This window comes from Hippichthys cyanospilos, chromosome 6, assembly GCF_059441005.1.
Source record: "Hippichthys cyanospilos isolate Australia breed blue-spotted pipefish chromosome 6, RoL_Hcya_1.0, whole genome shotgun sequence".
NCBI lineage: Eukaryota > Metazoa > Chordata > Actinopteri > Syngnathiformes > Syngnathidae > Hippichthys > Hippichthys cyanospilos.
This window is the reverse complement of record NC_142374.1, coordinates 4,882,862-4,902,189: the sequence shown is the minus strand read 5'-3', so window position 1 is coordinate 4,902,189 and position 19,328 is coordinate 4,882,862. Positions and strand designations below refer to the sequence as shown.

The window sequence follows — 19,328 nt, the reverse complement described above, 5'->3', positions numbered from 1 at the left end:
ACATTTAAAACAATATTTGCATTTTTTTTTCATTATTCATGAAAGGGGAGTACTAATGCACTACTTGCTGTGTATGTACAATTGCATCTTTATTTAGGATTATATGAATACCCCCCTCCCTTTTTTTTTAACCAGTTTGGAGCTAGTTTGTGTGACATGTAGCATGTCAATTATTGGTGGTTTTGGAGCCTCTACTGGACTAATGTAACGGTTACACTGGACTTAACTTGGTGTGTGGTACCTAAGTAACTCAATTTGACCCAGGCACAACAGGCTTATTGCGAAGAAAGTAGGGACTGATCATTCTTTTGGCTATCGTTTCCATTGTGCAGGGTCCCTGGCATTTAATCCCTTTAGAATGGCTACATCTTATCTACTCAAATAATAATAACTGAAATTTGACTTACATTCATTAATTCACTTTTCCATACTAAAACACATACACAGTTGCAGCCAGCAAGTGGGACAAGTGAAGTAATTAAGTAATTAACAAAGGCTTTTCTTAGCTTTGATAGTGTAACTTTGAAATACTTGAAAATTATCATGCCCATTTCTGAATTGCATCATCCAACTGAAACAAAAAGCTAACGGAAATGCTGCAATTCCTAACTCTTGTAAAAACATGCTTCTTCCTTCTTCAAAATCTAAACTTCAGATGAGGAGAATCAAAGTCATTTTTGCCACACAATCGAGGTGATGTTTGCCACTGTATTTTGTCACTCATATAATACCACAGAATGTGTATGCCCTGCATTCACCGGTTCTTTCCTCTGTGGGTGGGTGTGGTTGCAGGACACCCTGCGTGTTTGCTCACGGAAACCCCAATGGTGCAAAGCCTGGACCACACGCACGTACACACACACATACGCACACATTTGTTTGACACATGTGTGTCAATGCATCTGTAGGGCAGGCCATAGGAGGGCTGAGCAACAATTAAATATTTAATCACTTCCAGCATTGAATAGTTTGCTCCATAGATGGAGAGAGTGTGGGAGACCACAAAGAATCAAGGGGAGCTTATTGGTGCCTCTATCTTGTATTGACACACAAATACAAATAAACAGTGAAGAACCATGCATTAATCATGACGGCTTTGGAAACATTGTTTATATATCATGCGATTAGGGTTGACATATAGATGAAAAGATGGAAAAGATGATAATGCTGAAAAAGAAAGAGAGTGCAGCAGAATAGATAGAAAGGGCACAAGAGAGAGCGAAACAGACAAGATTGCATTCTTGGGAGACGAGGAAGTCACCATGGCAACTGCATCTGAAAGTCACATGATGCGGAGGAGTGAGAGAGTGCAGGATAAGGATAGTTAAGAGTGAAAGAGAGAGGTGGAGTGAGAGGATGGGGTGTGCCTGCAGACAGCAGACCAAGGGAAGCCTAATGAGAAAATTATGAAGTAATTTGTGTGGATTTGTCATTTTTGCTGGCTGTAAGATTACAGTCATGCTGTGGAAGGAAGTAAAGGTTAGATGACAAAAAGACAGTTTGATTGTAAAGAGAGATGAAATGGATGATTGAAAAAGCAAAGGCTTGTCCAAAAATAGAAAAAAAGGGTGGGTGGCGGGCAGGGAAGATGAGGAACGGACTGTTGATGGAGAACACCTGTCAGTTTTTTCTTCTTTTTTTTTTGTCTTGCCCGCAAGTATCCAATCGGCATTGCTGTAACATTGTGTACACATGGTTCTATAATCTGCATTAATAATTGTCAACTTCTTTTTACTCTTTTATGACAAGAACTGGGAGTGAGGTTTGTCTGCAAGACTCAAATGTTTCTGATTATATCATGAGTCATTTTATAAAGACGCTGCTGATCCTGTAAAGCCATTTGTATTCCATTGCCTCACCTTCTGTTGTTTTCCTAGTGCCCTAGGTTCTGCAGAATTACAAAAGATAGATGTGTTTTGGGACACAGTTTATCGCCACTATAATCCACGAAGCGTCTTAAAATTGTTTTGTAAATGAATTGCATTGTTGCAAAGCTCTCAAAGGCCACATTATGTAGAATGATGCTGCAGGCGAAATTCAGTCCACTGACCTTGAGTATGAAATATTTCACGAGTTGGTGCAACAACAGCACCACAAAATGATGTGTAATTTCTAGTTTAACATACTAAAATAAAAATGCTGATTTATTTCCCTGCATCATTGAATAAAATATTGAAGACGACGACACCACCAGCCATCCTCATTACATAAAAGCTTCTCAGTAACAGGCCCCTGACCATCCAAGCAGCTTTTACCTGGATTTCACATCCATCAATCCTTCTGTCCATTCTCTGTACCGCTAATAAAGCAAATGTGACATCAGCTTCCTAATCTCTTTTTTAAAGTAATGAGTGAGCCAATACATGTGTACGAATTGATGAGATTTGTTTTGTTTAACAATTCAATTCCTTATCAATTTTCCCTTTGATAGCTTTATGAAAAAACAATAAACAGGTAGTTAGTTTTATGATTTAATAGTATTCGTAAACCAGATACATATTCAAAGTAACATGACCTTTAATAAGTCAAAAGTGAGGTCTTTAAGAGGTCCACGTCCTAGGACTCCTGAATGAGATGCCATCAGTCTATTGATTCATCATTTATTGCCGCTTGTCCTCATTGGGGTTGCTGGCTTGCTGGTGCCTACCCAAGCTGCCCATGAGCAGTAGGCGGGGGCACCCTGAACTGGTCGCTAGCCATTTGCAGGGCGCACAAGGACACACACACCCAACAACACACACGGACAATTTAGAGTGTCCAATGCACATACTGTGCATGTTTTTGGAAAATGGGAGTAAGCCAGAGTGCCCATGCAGGCACAGGGAGAACATGGAAACTCCACACAGGAAGGCCTGAATGAGCTGGAATTGAAATTCGGACTCTGAACTGTGAGGCAGACATGCTAAACACTCACAGGAGGAACAAAAGACAATTATTTCACATTCTACATTATTCTACAATAAAGTGATATCTTGTATTAACAGGAAAGGACACATGATTGTTGCCGCTACTGCTGTGTTAAGCACGACACAGCAGATTAGAAACGTACAGCCAATTAAAATTATCGCATGCTGAGTGTGTGAATGCTTTTACATACTGTATTGTTTGTAGTGTTTCCTCCCTTAGTATAGACCTTAATATAGACCTTGCAAGTTGCCCTGTTTTCATCCTTGTACAATGGAATCATAATTTTAAGCATTTGTGTTGCAAGGACGCCTATTTCTGTCACGGCACACTAGTACTGTAAAAAACATAGCCATGCATTTTGTGCTACCCAGCAGGTATGGCTCATGGAAATAATAAGAGATTTTATTGCAAAAATGGCAAACCGTGCCAAGGAATTGAAACACTGGGAACCAGTACTCAACGTGTGATACTTATACTGTATATCGCTCGCATTAAGGGAAATCTGTGTACCTCCTAAATCCAAAAGGATGAGCATTCATGTGTTTGTAGATTTGTTCTCACACCATACTCAACACTTTAAATTAGTTAATATTGCATAAACGTAAAAGATAAAGTCTGAATAGATGCATGTACTATTGTGGAAAATGGGCTGGTATTCAGCCTCTGATACCAATAGACTCCAATGCTCACATAGGCAATCCCAAATCACCAAAATTACAAGCCTAAGATTACTACTGAGGGTCATGTTTAAATGTGAAAAAATACTGTGCCAAGTTTCAGACCTCTAAATGCATTAAATTGAATAATTGTGTATAGAAAAGGAATTGTCAATTGACATTCTTTTTATGCTGGCAATTATACTTGCTCAAAGTAGTGCTCGTATTTACAGTAAGTGGCTAAATCACATTTGGCCCTCTATAGTTTTCACAGACTCTATGCGTATGTTTTTGTACTTTAAAGGAAATAACTGGAAAACATAAATGCTTGCACACCAAAATTCCCTGCACCATTAAATACAAACACAATGCACTTCCATTCATACTGCTGACCCTGTATGATCTCTTTAGACGTTACCCTTTGTCTGCTCGGTGCTTCTAAGTATGTCAATGGCCCTCTGCCCAGCACTTTAACGTGTACAAATAGAGAACAGGCTGGGTTTCAGTTTGCACAAAACCTCTTCCGTGCGCATCAAGATGCACACACAAGCGCACATACACACTTTTCATATCTACCATTGTGTGGCTCTGAGGAGAGTGTTGGGACCATCAATCACTCAGAGGAAGCTGAAGCTCTGCTTTAACCCACACGGTGGGGGGGAATATCAAATCATATCCATTCCAGTGGGAGCGTTGCAGAGTGGAAGTAGCCAGAAGCTTTGCAAAATATCGAAGAAGGGCATGTTCATGTTGTTATGGTGCCTCAGCAGCTGAAAGATGGGACTAGATTTGGTTAAAGCCTGGGAGATTGACATTTGGACACTACTGCTCCATTTTCGACGTTCTTTCTATCACAATAGCAACATTTGAATAAGAGTTCGATTACTCTCCTCTCCAAAAGAAATGGAACCATGTGAATTCATCCTAAAATAATGATTGCAGATTTGTGTGTTTCTTTCTAAAATTCCTGCTTGTATGTCTTATTTTTGTTCGAATAAATTGAGTAAAATAGGATATCATTTTTAAGGGTACATATATTTTGTAACATTTCTGTTGTGAAATACAGTGGTACCTCTACTTATGAACATATCTTGTTATTTTTTAGCTACAGTTTTTGATGCTTTTGAGTCCTTTGCACAGATGTTTACTGTGGTCTTGCACTTTTCATCTTTACGCACTTCATCCACACTTTCAACAATTTACACCGTAGATCTAACAAAAATAAAACTGACATCAGCGACAGTGAAAATTGCACATATTTAAATAAAAACGCATACATACCACTTTGGGCTGCTGCAAACAATCGGTAAACGCTTTCTCTTGAATCGCTTGTTAACCAGCATGTTGTCGCATCTTACGTTAGCGTTGTTACCATGTCGTTAGCATGTTAATGAGAAGGCTGAAGAACACAACGCAGAGGGAGTAATTTGCATGACCTTACATGTTACATGCGCAAAATTGTCCAAAAATAAACATTATTCCTCCTGTGGACTTATAAATGATGCCTAGATCAGTGGTTCTCAAAGTGGGGTCCGCGGACTCCCAACGGTGAGTAGCCTGACTTACATAAAAAATTGTGTTTTTAATTAAAAAAACAAACAAACATATATTTGTGTTGATTTCATTTTATGTTATATTAAAATGTGAAAGTAAAATAACTGTTCAATAAAGCAATCAATTCAAACAGTTTAATATATTTTTTTAACATGTAAATTTTGTTCTTTGTCCAATAGACTCGTGTAATCCATGTCATCATCAAACATTTGCAATGGGAGTCCTTGGAATATTTGATCTACAAAAAGGGATCCCTGACTGTAAAATGTTTGCGAACCTCTGGCCTAGATCACTGGAAATAAAAATAAAAACCTAGAAATAAAATGACCTAAAAAAAAGCTCTCTGCACATATTGCCAACATACCAGTGCCATCTCAACGCAAATGAACAAACAGCATTCATATTGTCAACTGCTACAGTACAATTATTTTATTCATTTAAGGCAGGGGTAACCAACGTGGTAGCCAGCCCCCAAAGATCACATTAGTAGCCCACAGGGCTCTTCTGCAAATAGTTTAAAAAAGGTAGAACATTGGCGATTTTCTATGAATTACATTTACATCACATTTATGTTACATTTTACGCTTGATTTACATATTTACTACAGCTGTTTCTTAATTATCGTGAAAAATCATCAACATGATTAGTGTCTTCGCATAAACTGGTAGCCCTTCGTATTACTCAGTATCAAAGAAATAGTACTCAGTTTCAAAAAGGTTGGTGACCCCTGAATTGAAGGGTTGAGTAGCATTTTTGGGCTTTGGAATGGATTAGGCTATTTACATGGAAAAAGTGCCTCTACTTACAAAAAAATTCATGAGACAAGATGACTTCTTGAACGAATTGATTTTGTAAATCGAGGTTCACTGTATGTGATTTGTCTGAGTAAAAAGTGGGGAAAAAATTCTACAAAATGATGCAAAAGTCTCAACAGCAGGAAGAATAGCAAGGTTAGGTTGGAATTTGCCCCCTAAAAAAGTACATTGTACAAATTCTCCTAAAAACAAAATTTCATGGACTGAGAAGACAAAGACCAACTTTGAGTTGAGTAATGAACAGGCTCAAGTTTGTGCAAAAAAAAAAAAAAAGCCCAAACATAGAAGCCCAACTGTGAAACTCAGTCAAGTGAGTATCATGACTCGAGTTTGCGCGGCTTCTTCCAGAAGGGGGCTCATTAATCTTCTTTTATATAACACATATAAACACAAACACAAAATGAACTCCAAAGTCGACAGAAACCTTTTGTCTTCCTGATGCCACCAATCTGATTGGAGAGCTGTTATCTTGCAGAAACATAAAGAACCAAAACACAGGACCAAAGCGACAAAGGAGTTCTTAGTGCCAGAAAGGCCAACAGCATATCAGTCCCCCAACAAGCTACAACATGTTTTCAATTTTCACTTCTAATGAGGAGTACTGTACAATATTTTTCATCATTGACACAGTGAAAGCAGATCTCCAACTTTTATTATTAGTGGACAAGCCTGGACACATCCCAAAATGCTTTGGCACTTAGCAAGGATGCCTTTTATGGAATTGTTGCGCAGCGTTTAATTAAAGACAATTCACTGACCAGATGAGACAGTTTATGTCCAGACAATGTGTTATGATACAGATTTTACATTTTACATTAGTTTAGATCATCTGACGGGGACTGAACACTAGTGAAAGACACATCATCACCATATTTATCCCTTGCTGTTGCTTGGATTGTCACTTTAGCTAAATTGTTGTTGGACTTACAAAGCAGTACTTACAACTAATGCATCTGATTACTTTCAACTGCTCAAAATGTTCAGTGGCATCAGCCCTATCCATATATATATATGTGTGTGTGTGTGTGTGTGTGTGTGTGTGTTCATTAATGTTGATTCTCTCAAAACCTCTACATGACATTTTTTTCCCTCTCCTTTTTCTCCTTTCAGGCGGATGCCAAGATGGTGTGTGATGTTGTTAGTCGTATGGAGGACACAGAGCCTTACTCCAGCGAGCTGCTCTCCTCTATGATGCGTCTCTGGTCCGACTCGGGTATCCAGGAATGTTTCAGCCGAGCTCGGGAGTACCAGCTCAATGATTCAGCGCAGTAGTACGTATATGTCTGCTTGCATGCATGTGTACCTGTGTGTGGGTGTGCACGTGCGTGTGTGTGCTTGCTTGCATATGTGTACTCCTGAATGTCGGTCTGTCACCGACAGACTCTTTACCGCTGTAATTCAATTAGACAAAGGTAACATAAATAAAAAAGGTTGAAAATGACATGTAAACTAACAAAAAAAAGACATAATAACTTTGAATCAAAACACGGACGAAACCAATGGACTGCTGGATGGCTGACCTCATCTTTGTCCACGTCCATGACTCAAGCAGGCTGTGAAAATACTTTTTCTCTGGGAAGTCAGTAATTTCTTGACAGCTCTTATTTTGACTTTTCCCGGTTTTCACTGTAGGTTGTCCACAACCTTTGGTCTATCAGACAGGTCACTTCCAAATGTTCAGCCTTCACAGGGTCACTGTATATTCATTTCATTACGCTACCCCAGTATGTTTCTTATAAATGTTTTATGAAGCTCTTCCTCAGGCAGCCAAAGGCTCCTTTGGAACAAAATGATAACACGTTGAATAAAGGTGACACTGATTTATATTTCCACTGACAGTGCATCAGCTAAAGCCTTGTTTTGACCTCCTTGTTTATTGACTCCACAACTCCAGCGTCTCGCCAAGAAGGCACAAGATGGCAGCTTTTCATGTCAGACCCCCAAGAATCACTGTCATGTTTTCTTTTTTAGCATAAGCCCCTATTGGCTGGGCATCGTGACTTTAACACAGAAAAACCTCAAATATAATTCTCATTTTCTTTTATATCTCAAACTTTTCACATCGGAAATATTAGACGTACACATACAGTATATACATCAACCATATAATTTTGTGCATATTACAATGATGCATATTTGCTGTTTGTAAATGAATGTATGAATGTATCTGATCAAATTATCTATTCATAATCTCTGTGGATCATAAACAGCTTAAAAGGTTTAAAACAGTTTATGCAACATTATTAATATTTTGAGGCAAACACATTTGAAGTCCTTCAAATAAATTATATAAGTGCACTTCCCATGATTGCTCGGGGCTATTGGTAGGTGTGAGAATCTTTGTCTCACGAGACAATTTTGGGGTCTACAATTTGAATCTGAATAATTTTTTGATGTAAAACGATACCCGATTCAGAATTATTTGACGGACAATTTGTGCTTCAATCTAGCAAAAAAATAGTCATGATATAATGCAGTCTGCTTTGCAAGACAGAATGACAAATGGAGACATTAAAATGCCTTTTTTCAAGCCACACCTAACTGTGGTTGATCCATCAGTCCGTCAGTTTGTCAGAAACGCAGAAACACATATTTAACTGGACAGCGCACATTTTTGCAGAGGAGCTTAGCAGACATGTTGTGACGCACAGGTCAGTGGTCGCACCAAAAAGGTGTTATGTAATGGAGGGAAAGAGATGGTGAAAACATTGTAAAAACACTTCAAAACTGTACAAAAAGTATTTGCAAAACTGAAATATTATTTTCTCTGACAACACCCCCCCCCCCCCCCCAAAAAAAAAATCTTGAGTAGAATGGAAGACAGCCTGATGATGACTTGCATTATTTGCAGCTATTAATGTTTCATGGATAGAATGTCCGGCAGCATTTGAATGCACCATGGAGTTAGCAGTTTGTGCTAACGCTGGAGATATGTGTTGAATCGTAAGATGACGAATAAGTAATTGACAAGTGCTTTCTTATCATCCTTAATCAGTGATTGAAAATCATTTTTAAAAGGAAGTGTGTCGATGTTGATGATGTCTATGGTGTGAGTTGCGATGACGGCTAAAGGCCAGTTTCAAAGTAAAAGCAAACTACAGCCGTTGCATTGACGTCCATGTATTATTTGTAGTGTTTGTTTTGAAGTTAGCCTTTGCAGAGAACAGTTGGCATGTGGGATGTGATGTTGTCTCTTACTTGGTAGTACTCGTCCAGTATAGATACATGGAAGTCGACAGGAAGCGGATTTTTTTTTTTTTTTAATTAAATCAATTTTGTGATATTTTATATCAACTCTGAATCGTAGGATATCAGATTCTTGATTGTTTCGTGACACTTCTAGCCGCTGGGCGATAGTTGTCGATTTGCATGGGTTCCACTGTTTGCAAACATGTTATCAACCTTCTATGAACTCTGCCGAAACTTAAAACGTACTATGTTTGCAAGCATTCGCTGTTCAGGGATTAGGCATGCATATCTGTATTTGTATGTGTGTAGGTGTGCCTGTGTGTGACTAATTTAATATATTATATATTCGTCACAACACAAAAAACAATAGTAGAAAAATAATAATATATTGACTGCCTAGATAAAACCATCTCCATCCGCCCAGTTGATTGATTAGTACAAATAAAAAAAAAACCCAAATAAAGAGCAAGAGCATTGTGCACTCAAACCTACACCACTAATTATTTATAATTTTCTCAATGTGATCATACACAAGCTATTACTGCACACAGTCAATTAGCATTACCAGTAGCGGGGCTGATTTATGCTGAGTGCCTGCGTGTGGGTGGAGATGGAGACAGCAGTAGAAAAGACAACAAACCAAGCGGGGCAGGGGGAGCCTTTTACGTTAAGTGCCATGTTTGTGCATGTAGTCCCTGTTCAACTGTGCACCATATATCCAGTGAAATTACATGCAGTGTTGTGAAGAAGATGGTCCTAACTTGATGGCGGGAATATTTCTTCTTGCAGAGCACAGTAAATGGAACGTGACTGATGCAGCATTTACCATTAGTTTGTTGTTTTACAGTAATCGGATTACTGACAGCCTTGACCATCTGTTAGTTGTTGATTCATGAGAAAAAAGACTTTTGACATGTATGCTAATAGGGGCAAAAGTGAGAATTTGACTAGTCATGAATTGTTTTTCTCTTTGGCTGAGCTAGAAGACGATTTTTCCTGCCATACAATGAGGTGTGTGGCATTAAGCTAGACTTTGACTATCTTATTATGATTGTGTAATCATAACTGGGAAAGTAATCCAAACAAAGAACCATGAGACCTAAACAACTAAAGTTGTGTACATTTTTAGCGGTTAAAATGCCTGCCTTAAAATGATGTGTTTGAGGCATGAATGCATGGACTGATGAATGGTTGTGTGTTTTTGCACACATCATGTCATTACATAATCATTCAAAATGCTGGAATATTATTTTAGTCGTGATTTGTTATAATTTGCAAACACAGCCCCATCCATTTACTATCATTGGGTGCTTGCACTTAACCACAAAGTAGTGCCTTCTGTCCCAGTGACCCCTTCATTTGAAGGTTAGCTCATGTGGAAAATGACAAGTTGACAACGATGTAATAATTGACAAAACAGTTTTTAACAGGAGTCAATGACGATGTAGTGGTTTACTTGCAGGCAGTACTACCAGTACTTAGTCAGACTCACTCAGTCAGGTGGTGAGTGTGAATTACCGCCTTACTCTCTATCTGCCCTGTAATTGACTGGAAACCAGTCCATGGTGGTTTCCCTTCCCTAAAGTCAGTGAAATAGGCTCCAATTCCAGTCACTGGAAACAGGAGGAGCAATATAAAAAATGGTGGATGGACAGTTTCAAGCATCTAGGAAATACCAATGCTGTTCTCTGAGAGAGGTGCTGGTAAGCTCCACTTTTTGCCATTAGAGGCTTTCTCCTTGCACCAGCTTCTCTCCATTGGAGACGTGACGCAACCAATCCTCAATATGCATAGCCTTGCAATGTTCCAAGTTTGAGGTTCTTATTTTTAGATGCTCCCTGGAGTCCTCTAGTGGTCGCAGGGGATACATGTGCTTGTGTGGCAAATCAGTGCCCCCCCAACCTTTTTAGTAGGGAAAGTACCTGGCACAAACGAAAATGGTAATGAGCTTAACATTAACTAGCATGTCATCCACAGTCACAAGTTGTTGGATCAAAACAAATCTAGGGCATTATATCATAAATGATAACATTCTTCTAAAGAAAGTACAACGAGTCAACAACGTGCGCGTCACCAAATGACTGCGCTTTTTGTTTAAGCCACACTATTCTTCTTCTCACTACAAAATATAATATCAACAGCAGCCAGAGGGGCGCCAAAAACAATGATCAAGCCATACAAAGCACAAATGAATGAACCGTTAAACTAAATCAGTTCCAAAACATCATTATGTCGTTTGCAGCCCACACGGACTTGTACTGGGCTGCGGACCGGTAGTTGGGGACCACTGTGCGAGATGATCGACATTTGAAGCTGAACCGAGCCCTCACGGGAACATAGTGTGCAGTATACTGTATATTCAGCTTGCAGAGGGAGGCTACGTTTGGCACAAGCCACATCAATGAATGATCAGACCAAACGCATCTCTTCAAAGACAGTCACGTGATACCATCAATGTACAAGAATCCAGAAGTATAACAAAAGCCAGTGTGAGGGCCACATGAAATGCAAGAAATTACAGGGCACTTAACAGATGCAAGCGATTTGGATGATGAGAAAAGAAAGAGCCTAAAAAATAGACTTCATATAACAACCTATGCCTGATGTAATCAGGGCTAATACTGTTCACATGTGTGAATCGCTTTTTGAAAAAGATGGCTTATTCCCAGCCTTTGTTTTCTCATCAATACGGCCTAACAGTTTCATGTGACCAGTGATCAACTGAAACAACATCCGCACTTGTGTGCACATGCTTGAAACATTAATGTGGGCGCACATGCACAGTATTCGTGTGCTAAATGTCACATTAAAGATTGATGGCATCTTCCTGTTGTGTTCTGTCCTGTGGTGTGTGTGTGTGTGTATGACTCATATCTAACCAAACATAGGTTCACTTCTGTTGATGTATGATTTTTCCTTTATGCCTCACACAAAGTTTCCAGTTTCTAAAGATGTCAGGGAACGGGAAGGTTTGTTTTAAATGGCCAAGGGTGTGCATACTGTATGTCAAGTTACGCTGTCGCAAGCAGCAAGTTCAATTCCATGCGTACTGCCTGAAGCCTCCTCTGGCCCTTTCTCAAATGGTTGCATGTTGACCTGTTTACCACAATGTACATATGCGCATGTGTAAGCATGCGCTCTTTTTTCTTTGTGGTGTTGATGAAGTGAGATAGGATTGTGAGAAGCCATGATTCACAAGATCTTTTAAACGTGACATATCATATTTACATTTATCCTTTGACATTTGAATTTAAATAATTCATTGTCCTCATTGTAGACACCATCAAAATATTTTGATGACTGTATCCACCCAGTCTTATCCTTCCATCCATCCATTCAGCGTTAGGTTATTGCATTATTATTATTGCACTTTATTATGCTGATGATGTTTGTGTTACAACCTTGTGCATTTTCCACATGCTGAAGATTCTCAGCGGGGTTAAGGTTTTGATCAATGTGGAAATAATTGCTCATGTTTCGTGAACCTCTTTTCTACTGAAGTGTATTTTGGGATGTTCATTTACTTTTTATTGATGTCTTTAGTATTTTTCCTAAGTCTCATTGTAGTAGTTTTTGTCAGTGTAACTTTTAAGTCAGATAACCGACAACAAAGGCATTGCTCCTGGACCAGTCCTGGGGGTTGCTGGACCCGTGACCACTTGACCAATGAATATTTGCCAGAACATGTCATTTGAGTGGCAAAGGAGCAGATAAAGGCATTTAAAAAGCAAGTGGCTGCATTAACATAAGCAGTATAAAACTATAGAATAAGTGTTTTTCCAACCAAGATGCCTGAGTCCAAGAGGTCTTCATGTCACCAACCAGCATTACTTGGTGGCAGATTCCAGAAACACGGCTGGGCCAGAATCACTACAAGCTTTAAAGAAATTCACCACACTACAAAACTTTGCTCACATTTTTCCATACTTAAATACAGCATAATGTTGTTCCAGTACAATACGGTACAATGTGGCTAATCTTGCAGGTTTTAATCGCAGTTCGTAAACCAAGTCTAGCCAATTCATTAGTTGTTTTCTTTGATTCATGGAAATCAATTATTTGACCCTTTTGAGGACTGTCTTTGTTCCTTACCCACGCAGTGGAAAAATACCATTTTTTTTTTTAAAACAAAGCGCAATTAATCCTGGACACCCTTACATTGTTTTTGAATATGCGGGAAAGCTGATTTACACAGCAAAACGGTAATCTTTTGTGGACTTGAATCTTTATTGGACTTAAAAATCTTATTGAAGTTTGTTGTTTTGACATTTTGAGTTTATGTTTTTTTTTTAATAGAGTATGCCAAAATGCTTGTTTGATAAATGAGAATGCCTTCACTCTATGATGGAATACAATAACAATGTTACTGCTATTTGACTGCAACAACCAGCGTTAAGTGAAGCATTTTATGTGAGACGAACCAAGAAGTTGGCCTCACTTTTCATCACCAAGAGAGATTAAGCCGTTAGAAATGATTTCCAACTCAAGCGTGGAGGATTGTGCTGTTCATTAACTTTGAATTCCAATGGTTCCTCACTGCTGCTCTTCTGAACTAAGTAATTCATTTTTGCCTATTAGTGGAACAACACTTGTTTATAGCTGTCGTGATGCTTATCAGATATGTGCATGTAACACTAAGCCGAGATGCCAAGGTAACATGATGCCCATGACTGGCATTTAGCGGAAATAAACAAGGCGTTCTAATTAGTTTAGATTTTATCTCAAGCATCTCAATCACTATGTTTGTATTGTATGACATACTGTATGCGGGAACAGGAAGTATGCGTGTGCAGGTAAATGTTGCAAGAAATAGAAAACCTTAGAAAACCATAATGAACGTTTATTTGTGTGTTACTGTTCAAGGTGACACGTTGTTAAGACACAGGTTAGTCATATCAAAATGAAAAACCAGATTAGATTAAAATTAATTCAGACAAAGCATTTATAAAGGGATTATTTTATCAGTCGCACCTTAATTAAATTAATAAACAAACATCCATTTAGGTAGTTTCCATGCATTTGGTAATAATGTGGAATGCTATTTGGCGGCTTATTGTTCTAATTTGGGAACAACTGTAAATGATGCATGATGTCACCGTAATGATTTCAATTAGTTTGTGTTTTGATTCACACGGATGTCTTTCACAGCCAGTCAATACTTGCGCAGTGACTACAGGTGTGAATGCAAGTAGGAATGGTTTTCTGTCTTCCTATCTGCCCTGCGGTTGACTGGCTTCAGCTTTACCCCCATGATCTTTGACCATATTAGATGGTATATTTTTAAAACTGCCTCCATACTTACCAGCGGTGATGCAAGATGTTGGACACATCACTATCGTGTGTTCGACAAAAGAAGATACTGAGGATTTTGACAGTTTGTCAAATAACTTGCCTCATATAATGTAATGCCTCATATACACACACACACAGATAGATAGATAGATAGATAGATAGATAGATAGATAGATAGATAGATAGATAGATAGATAGATAGATAGATAGATAGATAGATAGATAGATAGATAGATAGATAGATAGATAGATAGATAGATAGATAGATTTGAAAATTGTATCTAGCTGCCTGTTGATTTAAATTACAGAGCCATGTGTGACACTTTCAGAGGACATATTACACTCCCCTCCCACGCTGAAGGTCATCAATTCAAGTCTGTTTGCAGACTGTGCAGCATCTCACTGCACAAATAATGTTAACTAATATTAACATGCAAATGCAACTCCAAACCACATATTTTATCCACACTTGACATGCAGTGACATGCACTATATAAATAACTATCATTTTAAATACTTCAATGAATCATTTGAGGTATTTTTTCACATTGGTAAGGTGCACAGCAGGAAAGAGATGCTAAATTGCTTTGAGTTATATTTAGATTTATAACTAGGTATTTATTTGTTTTTGATTATTCAAAACGGCATCTCCTCCCGTTTCCCCCGCTGTATGTGACGCACATGTGAAATAGTGGTAATCAAGGTAATTTCAAGATGTAAACTAAAGCAATTGCGGACAGGGTGACCACCCGATACTTTGTCCCATCTGTTTTTGTTTTTTTTTATCTTCCAGTCCAGCAAGCCAATTGTGTAGGCCTGGTCCTTATGTCAACTACAGTTGTCATAACAATTATCAAATACCACAAACCAATTAAAAAGGGATTTAAACTTTTTGGTTTCACGTTCACATCATACTAAAACTACTCTCTTATTCCGTGTTATCAAATCATCGGAAACAAAGTCAGACTAAATATGTTGTGCCAATTGATTTTCAGTCTTATAGCATGGTTTTGCAAAACAAAACAAAAACGTGCTCGCGTTTAATGATCGAAAACTCCGCGGAGGTCCAAAATAGAGTGAGTACTGTACTTGCTCACTCAGTTGACTGGAGTTGTGTGCAAGATACACATTTTCAAATTCCTGAAAAAGGAAGTATTATTAGGATTGGGCCGGTAACCAGATTGGCAATCTGTCACGATTTTAAAAGTCATGGTTATTTAAAACCGTCAAGTCTGTCAAACTGGTAAGCTTTTTTGCTCTTGCGTCGTGTGCCACAGATAACTGCAGATTGCAGCCCTCATTGTGTATCATATGGGAGACTCCCTATTTTGCGGCAGCCGATCACATTGTCAATATCCTGCTGTGTGGGCTTTAGCAACACTATAATTTGTTCCTGTGGCTAACTACTGCGGGCAACGTGGCTAACATGTTATCATTTGCAACTTTCATGGAGCATTTTGTTGCGGTCGATTGCCAGGTGAACATATTTTGGTGTGGATTTCGTGCGTTTTGTCGTAAGCTTTTCTACCTTATTAGGTTGATTGATTGATTGATGGATTGATTGATTGACGTGAAGAATATCAGGTTTAGCGTTGGCTTTAGTTCTAGAATGAGGAAGGTGATTATTTTCTTGGGCAATGTTTTTCTTGTCAATTGTATAATTTATGAGGGACAAAATGACGGACCCACGACCATAGAAGGGGGACCATCCACCAAGGGGACTGTAAATGACAGATCGCCCCAATAAATAAATAAATAAATAAAATGCTCACCTCTTTAGCCCACTGCATTTTTTCAATTTTACTCATCTGATTTACCTACTTTTTAAATTTAAAATAAAAAGTTTGATGAGCAAGATTGAAATGTCTTTACAAGGATATCGTTTTTGTAGGTCCTTTCTAGGTATAAGTGCAGGTTTTGGTTCCATGTTAAAATGCAAATAAACAGCAAAAAATAAACATTTAAGTCCACAGCAATGCCTCCAATTTAAGTTGGTCCATCATTTAGAAACATGCCAGGAAAGTACAAGATGCGACTTTAATCACAAGTGAATGTACTATGATCATAATTGTAGTCATCATCAGTTTGTATAGATCTGAAAGAATTGTAAGCTAGTGATGTTTCTCAAGAGCAACTGCTTGCATTCTAGTCAACTCTCACAATTTGCTTGGTAGACTCCCGATATTCAACCCTGCCTCTCGCATGTCTCCCAATCAGTTATTTCTCTTGATTTGATGTCACCTAAACATGACAAGTATATGGTTGCTGTTGAAATACCCCACAATGTATTATTCGATTAACCAATTAGTCGATGAACCGTGACTACTGTTGGTGATTTGGTCAACCCGTAAAGTAATCGTCAATCAACTCCATCTCAAATTCCATCTCTAAGGAATATTAGATTTATGCCTTTTTCCTATACAGCTATATTGCAGATATATCGCGCTGTGCAGGTTCCCTGCATGCCAGACAGACATGTTATATGTAAACGCACATGTCACGGGCACTCCTGGGACGTCGAACTACTGCACTACACATATGTACTTAAATCTTAAATGATTAAACCTTAAACATGAACTGTAGTAGTGTTATCCCTTCTCATTCATGTCTTGGCCCTAAAGTTGCCCTAAAAGTAGGCGCTCTGACGTCTGACTAGTGTGAAGCAAGTAGCTGACATAACACGATAACAATCAGTTTATATTTGAAATTTCGATTTATCACAAAAGATAAGATGATCCCAAAGCTTTCTTAACTCTTTGCCGGTCTCTTTTATGTGTGATTGGCTCAGAAGACACCCTCCGAAATGACTAAAAAAAAAAATGTAGTATGGGCTCTCCTACAAGACACTAATCAGCCAGTGATAGCTGGAGTTGCAACTCACTCTCGCTCAGAAATTTAAATCCACTCCTCATTGGTGCCTGCGTCTTGTAGGCTCACCGTGATCCCGACTTCGTACAGCCAAGACATGGTAACGAGAAGGGCTAACAGTACAGTTATTGTACAAGGTTTAATCATTTAAGTAAATATGTGCACTTCAGTAATATTTGTATAAATGTATGGTTAAAAGCGAAAAACAAGGGATTACTGTATAATGTATAATATCCATGCATCAATACACATTATCAAAGTATTATACCTGTCTATGTAGTCCTAATCAATAGACCTAAAACTCAGTGCGTGTGTGTGTGCGTGTGTGTGTGTGCGTGTGTGTGTGCACGCATGAATCACCAATTCTCCCTCCTTTATCTTTTTTTTTCCATTCATCAGCATCCATCTGGATTTGCTCCAGCCACAGCATTGTTTATAAACAAATGTATAGACTTTTACACAAAATGGATGCAGAGGGCTATATAACTTTCTCAGCTCAGAGCAATAACAATATAAATATTTTTGAATCGTAAACAGCAGCAGCACAAATCTCACTAGTCTGCAACAACAGTTTGTGCAAAAAATGGAATGGATTTTGTTGATAGAGTTACTGTTCTATCATGTCACATTTCCCAATTGTTGGATGGAAGACGGCTGAATCACTTAATTCAGTGCTCTTTCCTCTTAGATCTTGACTGAGCACACCACCAAGTAGTGTTTTTTTTTTTTTTTTTCCCCATTATTTGAGATCTGGAGGTTTGCACTTTACCGCTCTACTTGAGTTACTGATTACTTTTTAACGGTTGAATAATTGTCACCAGATGAAACATTAATTGTTGCAGCGGCTATGCAATAATTGTGTCCCGGACATTTGATTGGTTAATCATTCACTAGTTTGATTCCAATCTCTTCTCGCCGTGTATTATTTTTTGGTCTCTGAATTTGAGCATTCATATTAGTGAAATATTGCTACTATGAATTTTGCAGTTCTTGTTGTAAAAAACTATTTGCATTTTCATAACGAACTTTTTAAATAATGATTTGCTTGTTATATATTTCTCATTATAGTACACATTGCAGCAGAGAAATGCCATGTAAGTGCTACTTATTAACAATATGCATCATCTTTATTGTTCAGCTACCTAGACAGCCTAGATCGCATTGGTGCTGCCGACTACCAGCCAACAGAGCAGGACATTCTGAGGACCCGGGTGAAGACTACGGGCATTGTGGAGACACACTTTACCTTCAAAAACCTTCACTTCAGGTATGAGTACAATTGAACTGTGCGACATAATAGACACACAAACACAGTGGCTTTCTGGCACATTTCCTACAACACTGCCAGGTCTTCCTGTATTGTAGTTGTTCTGCTTAAAAATGAGAATAGAATCCAATGTTATGATTGCTCATTTGTTTGAAAGAAGCACGAGTCAATTATAGTTGTGGTAGAGCTGTGTGAATGAAGAAAGACGACTTTTCAAATTCAATTTGACAATTTCTTGCATGTTTGCAGATAAACAATTCTAAGTATGATGCATTGCAGTTGTACACCCAACGCTATATTGCTTAATCCATACCTTTCTGACCGTATAAATCTAAATTGAGCATTATAATCATTGGAGACACTGAATATTTAATTTTATCGTTGTTTCCAATCCAATTTGAGGCCGCTGTTCCTGATGTTACGGCCACTATGTGTACATCAATAAAACATGAAAATATGGGATGGAAGTACTGATTTTTTACTCATATGTAGAGGAGTCAAACACTCAAAACAACACCAGGTTATAATATGGGAGACGGAACATACAGATTTAGTGGGAATTGTGATATTAAGCAGGCAATCATCCATTCACCTCTGAAATGTAGGAACGGTCCTGTTCGTTGTGTGCAAATGTGGAATAAATTCGATGAGCACATGAATTGTAAAACAACTTTAAAATATTACCAACAAATAGTTTTTGACAGCTATGAAAATATGGACTAATAATTTTACAAGTATGTGGTTATATGTATATGTATGTATGAGTGTACCATATAGCGT

The 19,328-nt window shown here is 38.3% G+C and overlaps 1 protein-coding gene across 1 annotated transcript in view; it reads left to right on the top strand.

The window, feature by feature from the left end:
- LOC148421933 (guanine nucleotide-binding protein G(o) subunit alpha) overlaps positions 1-19,328 on the top strand; it is a 90,748-nt gene that overhangs the window by 51,581 nt on the left and 19,839 nt on the right. The window contains exons 4-5 of the mRNA XM_088416466.1: positions 7,043-7,203; positions 18,420-18,548. Of these exons, the coding sequence (XP_088272592.1) occupies positions 7,043-7,203; positions 18,420-18,548 (290 nt within the window). The remainder of the gene's footprint in view (positions 1-7,042; positions 7,204-18,419; positions 18,549-19,328) is intronic.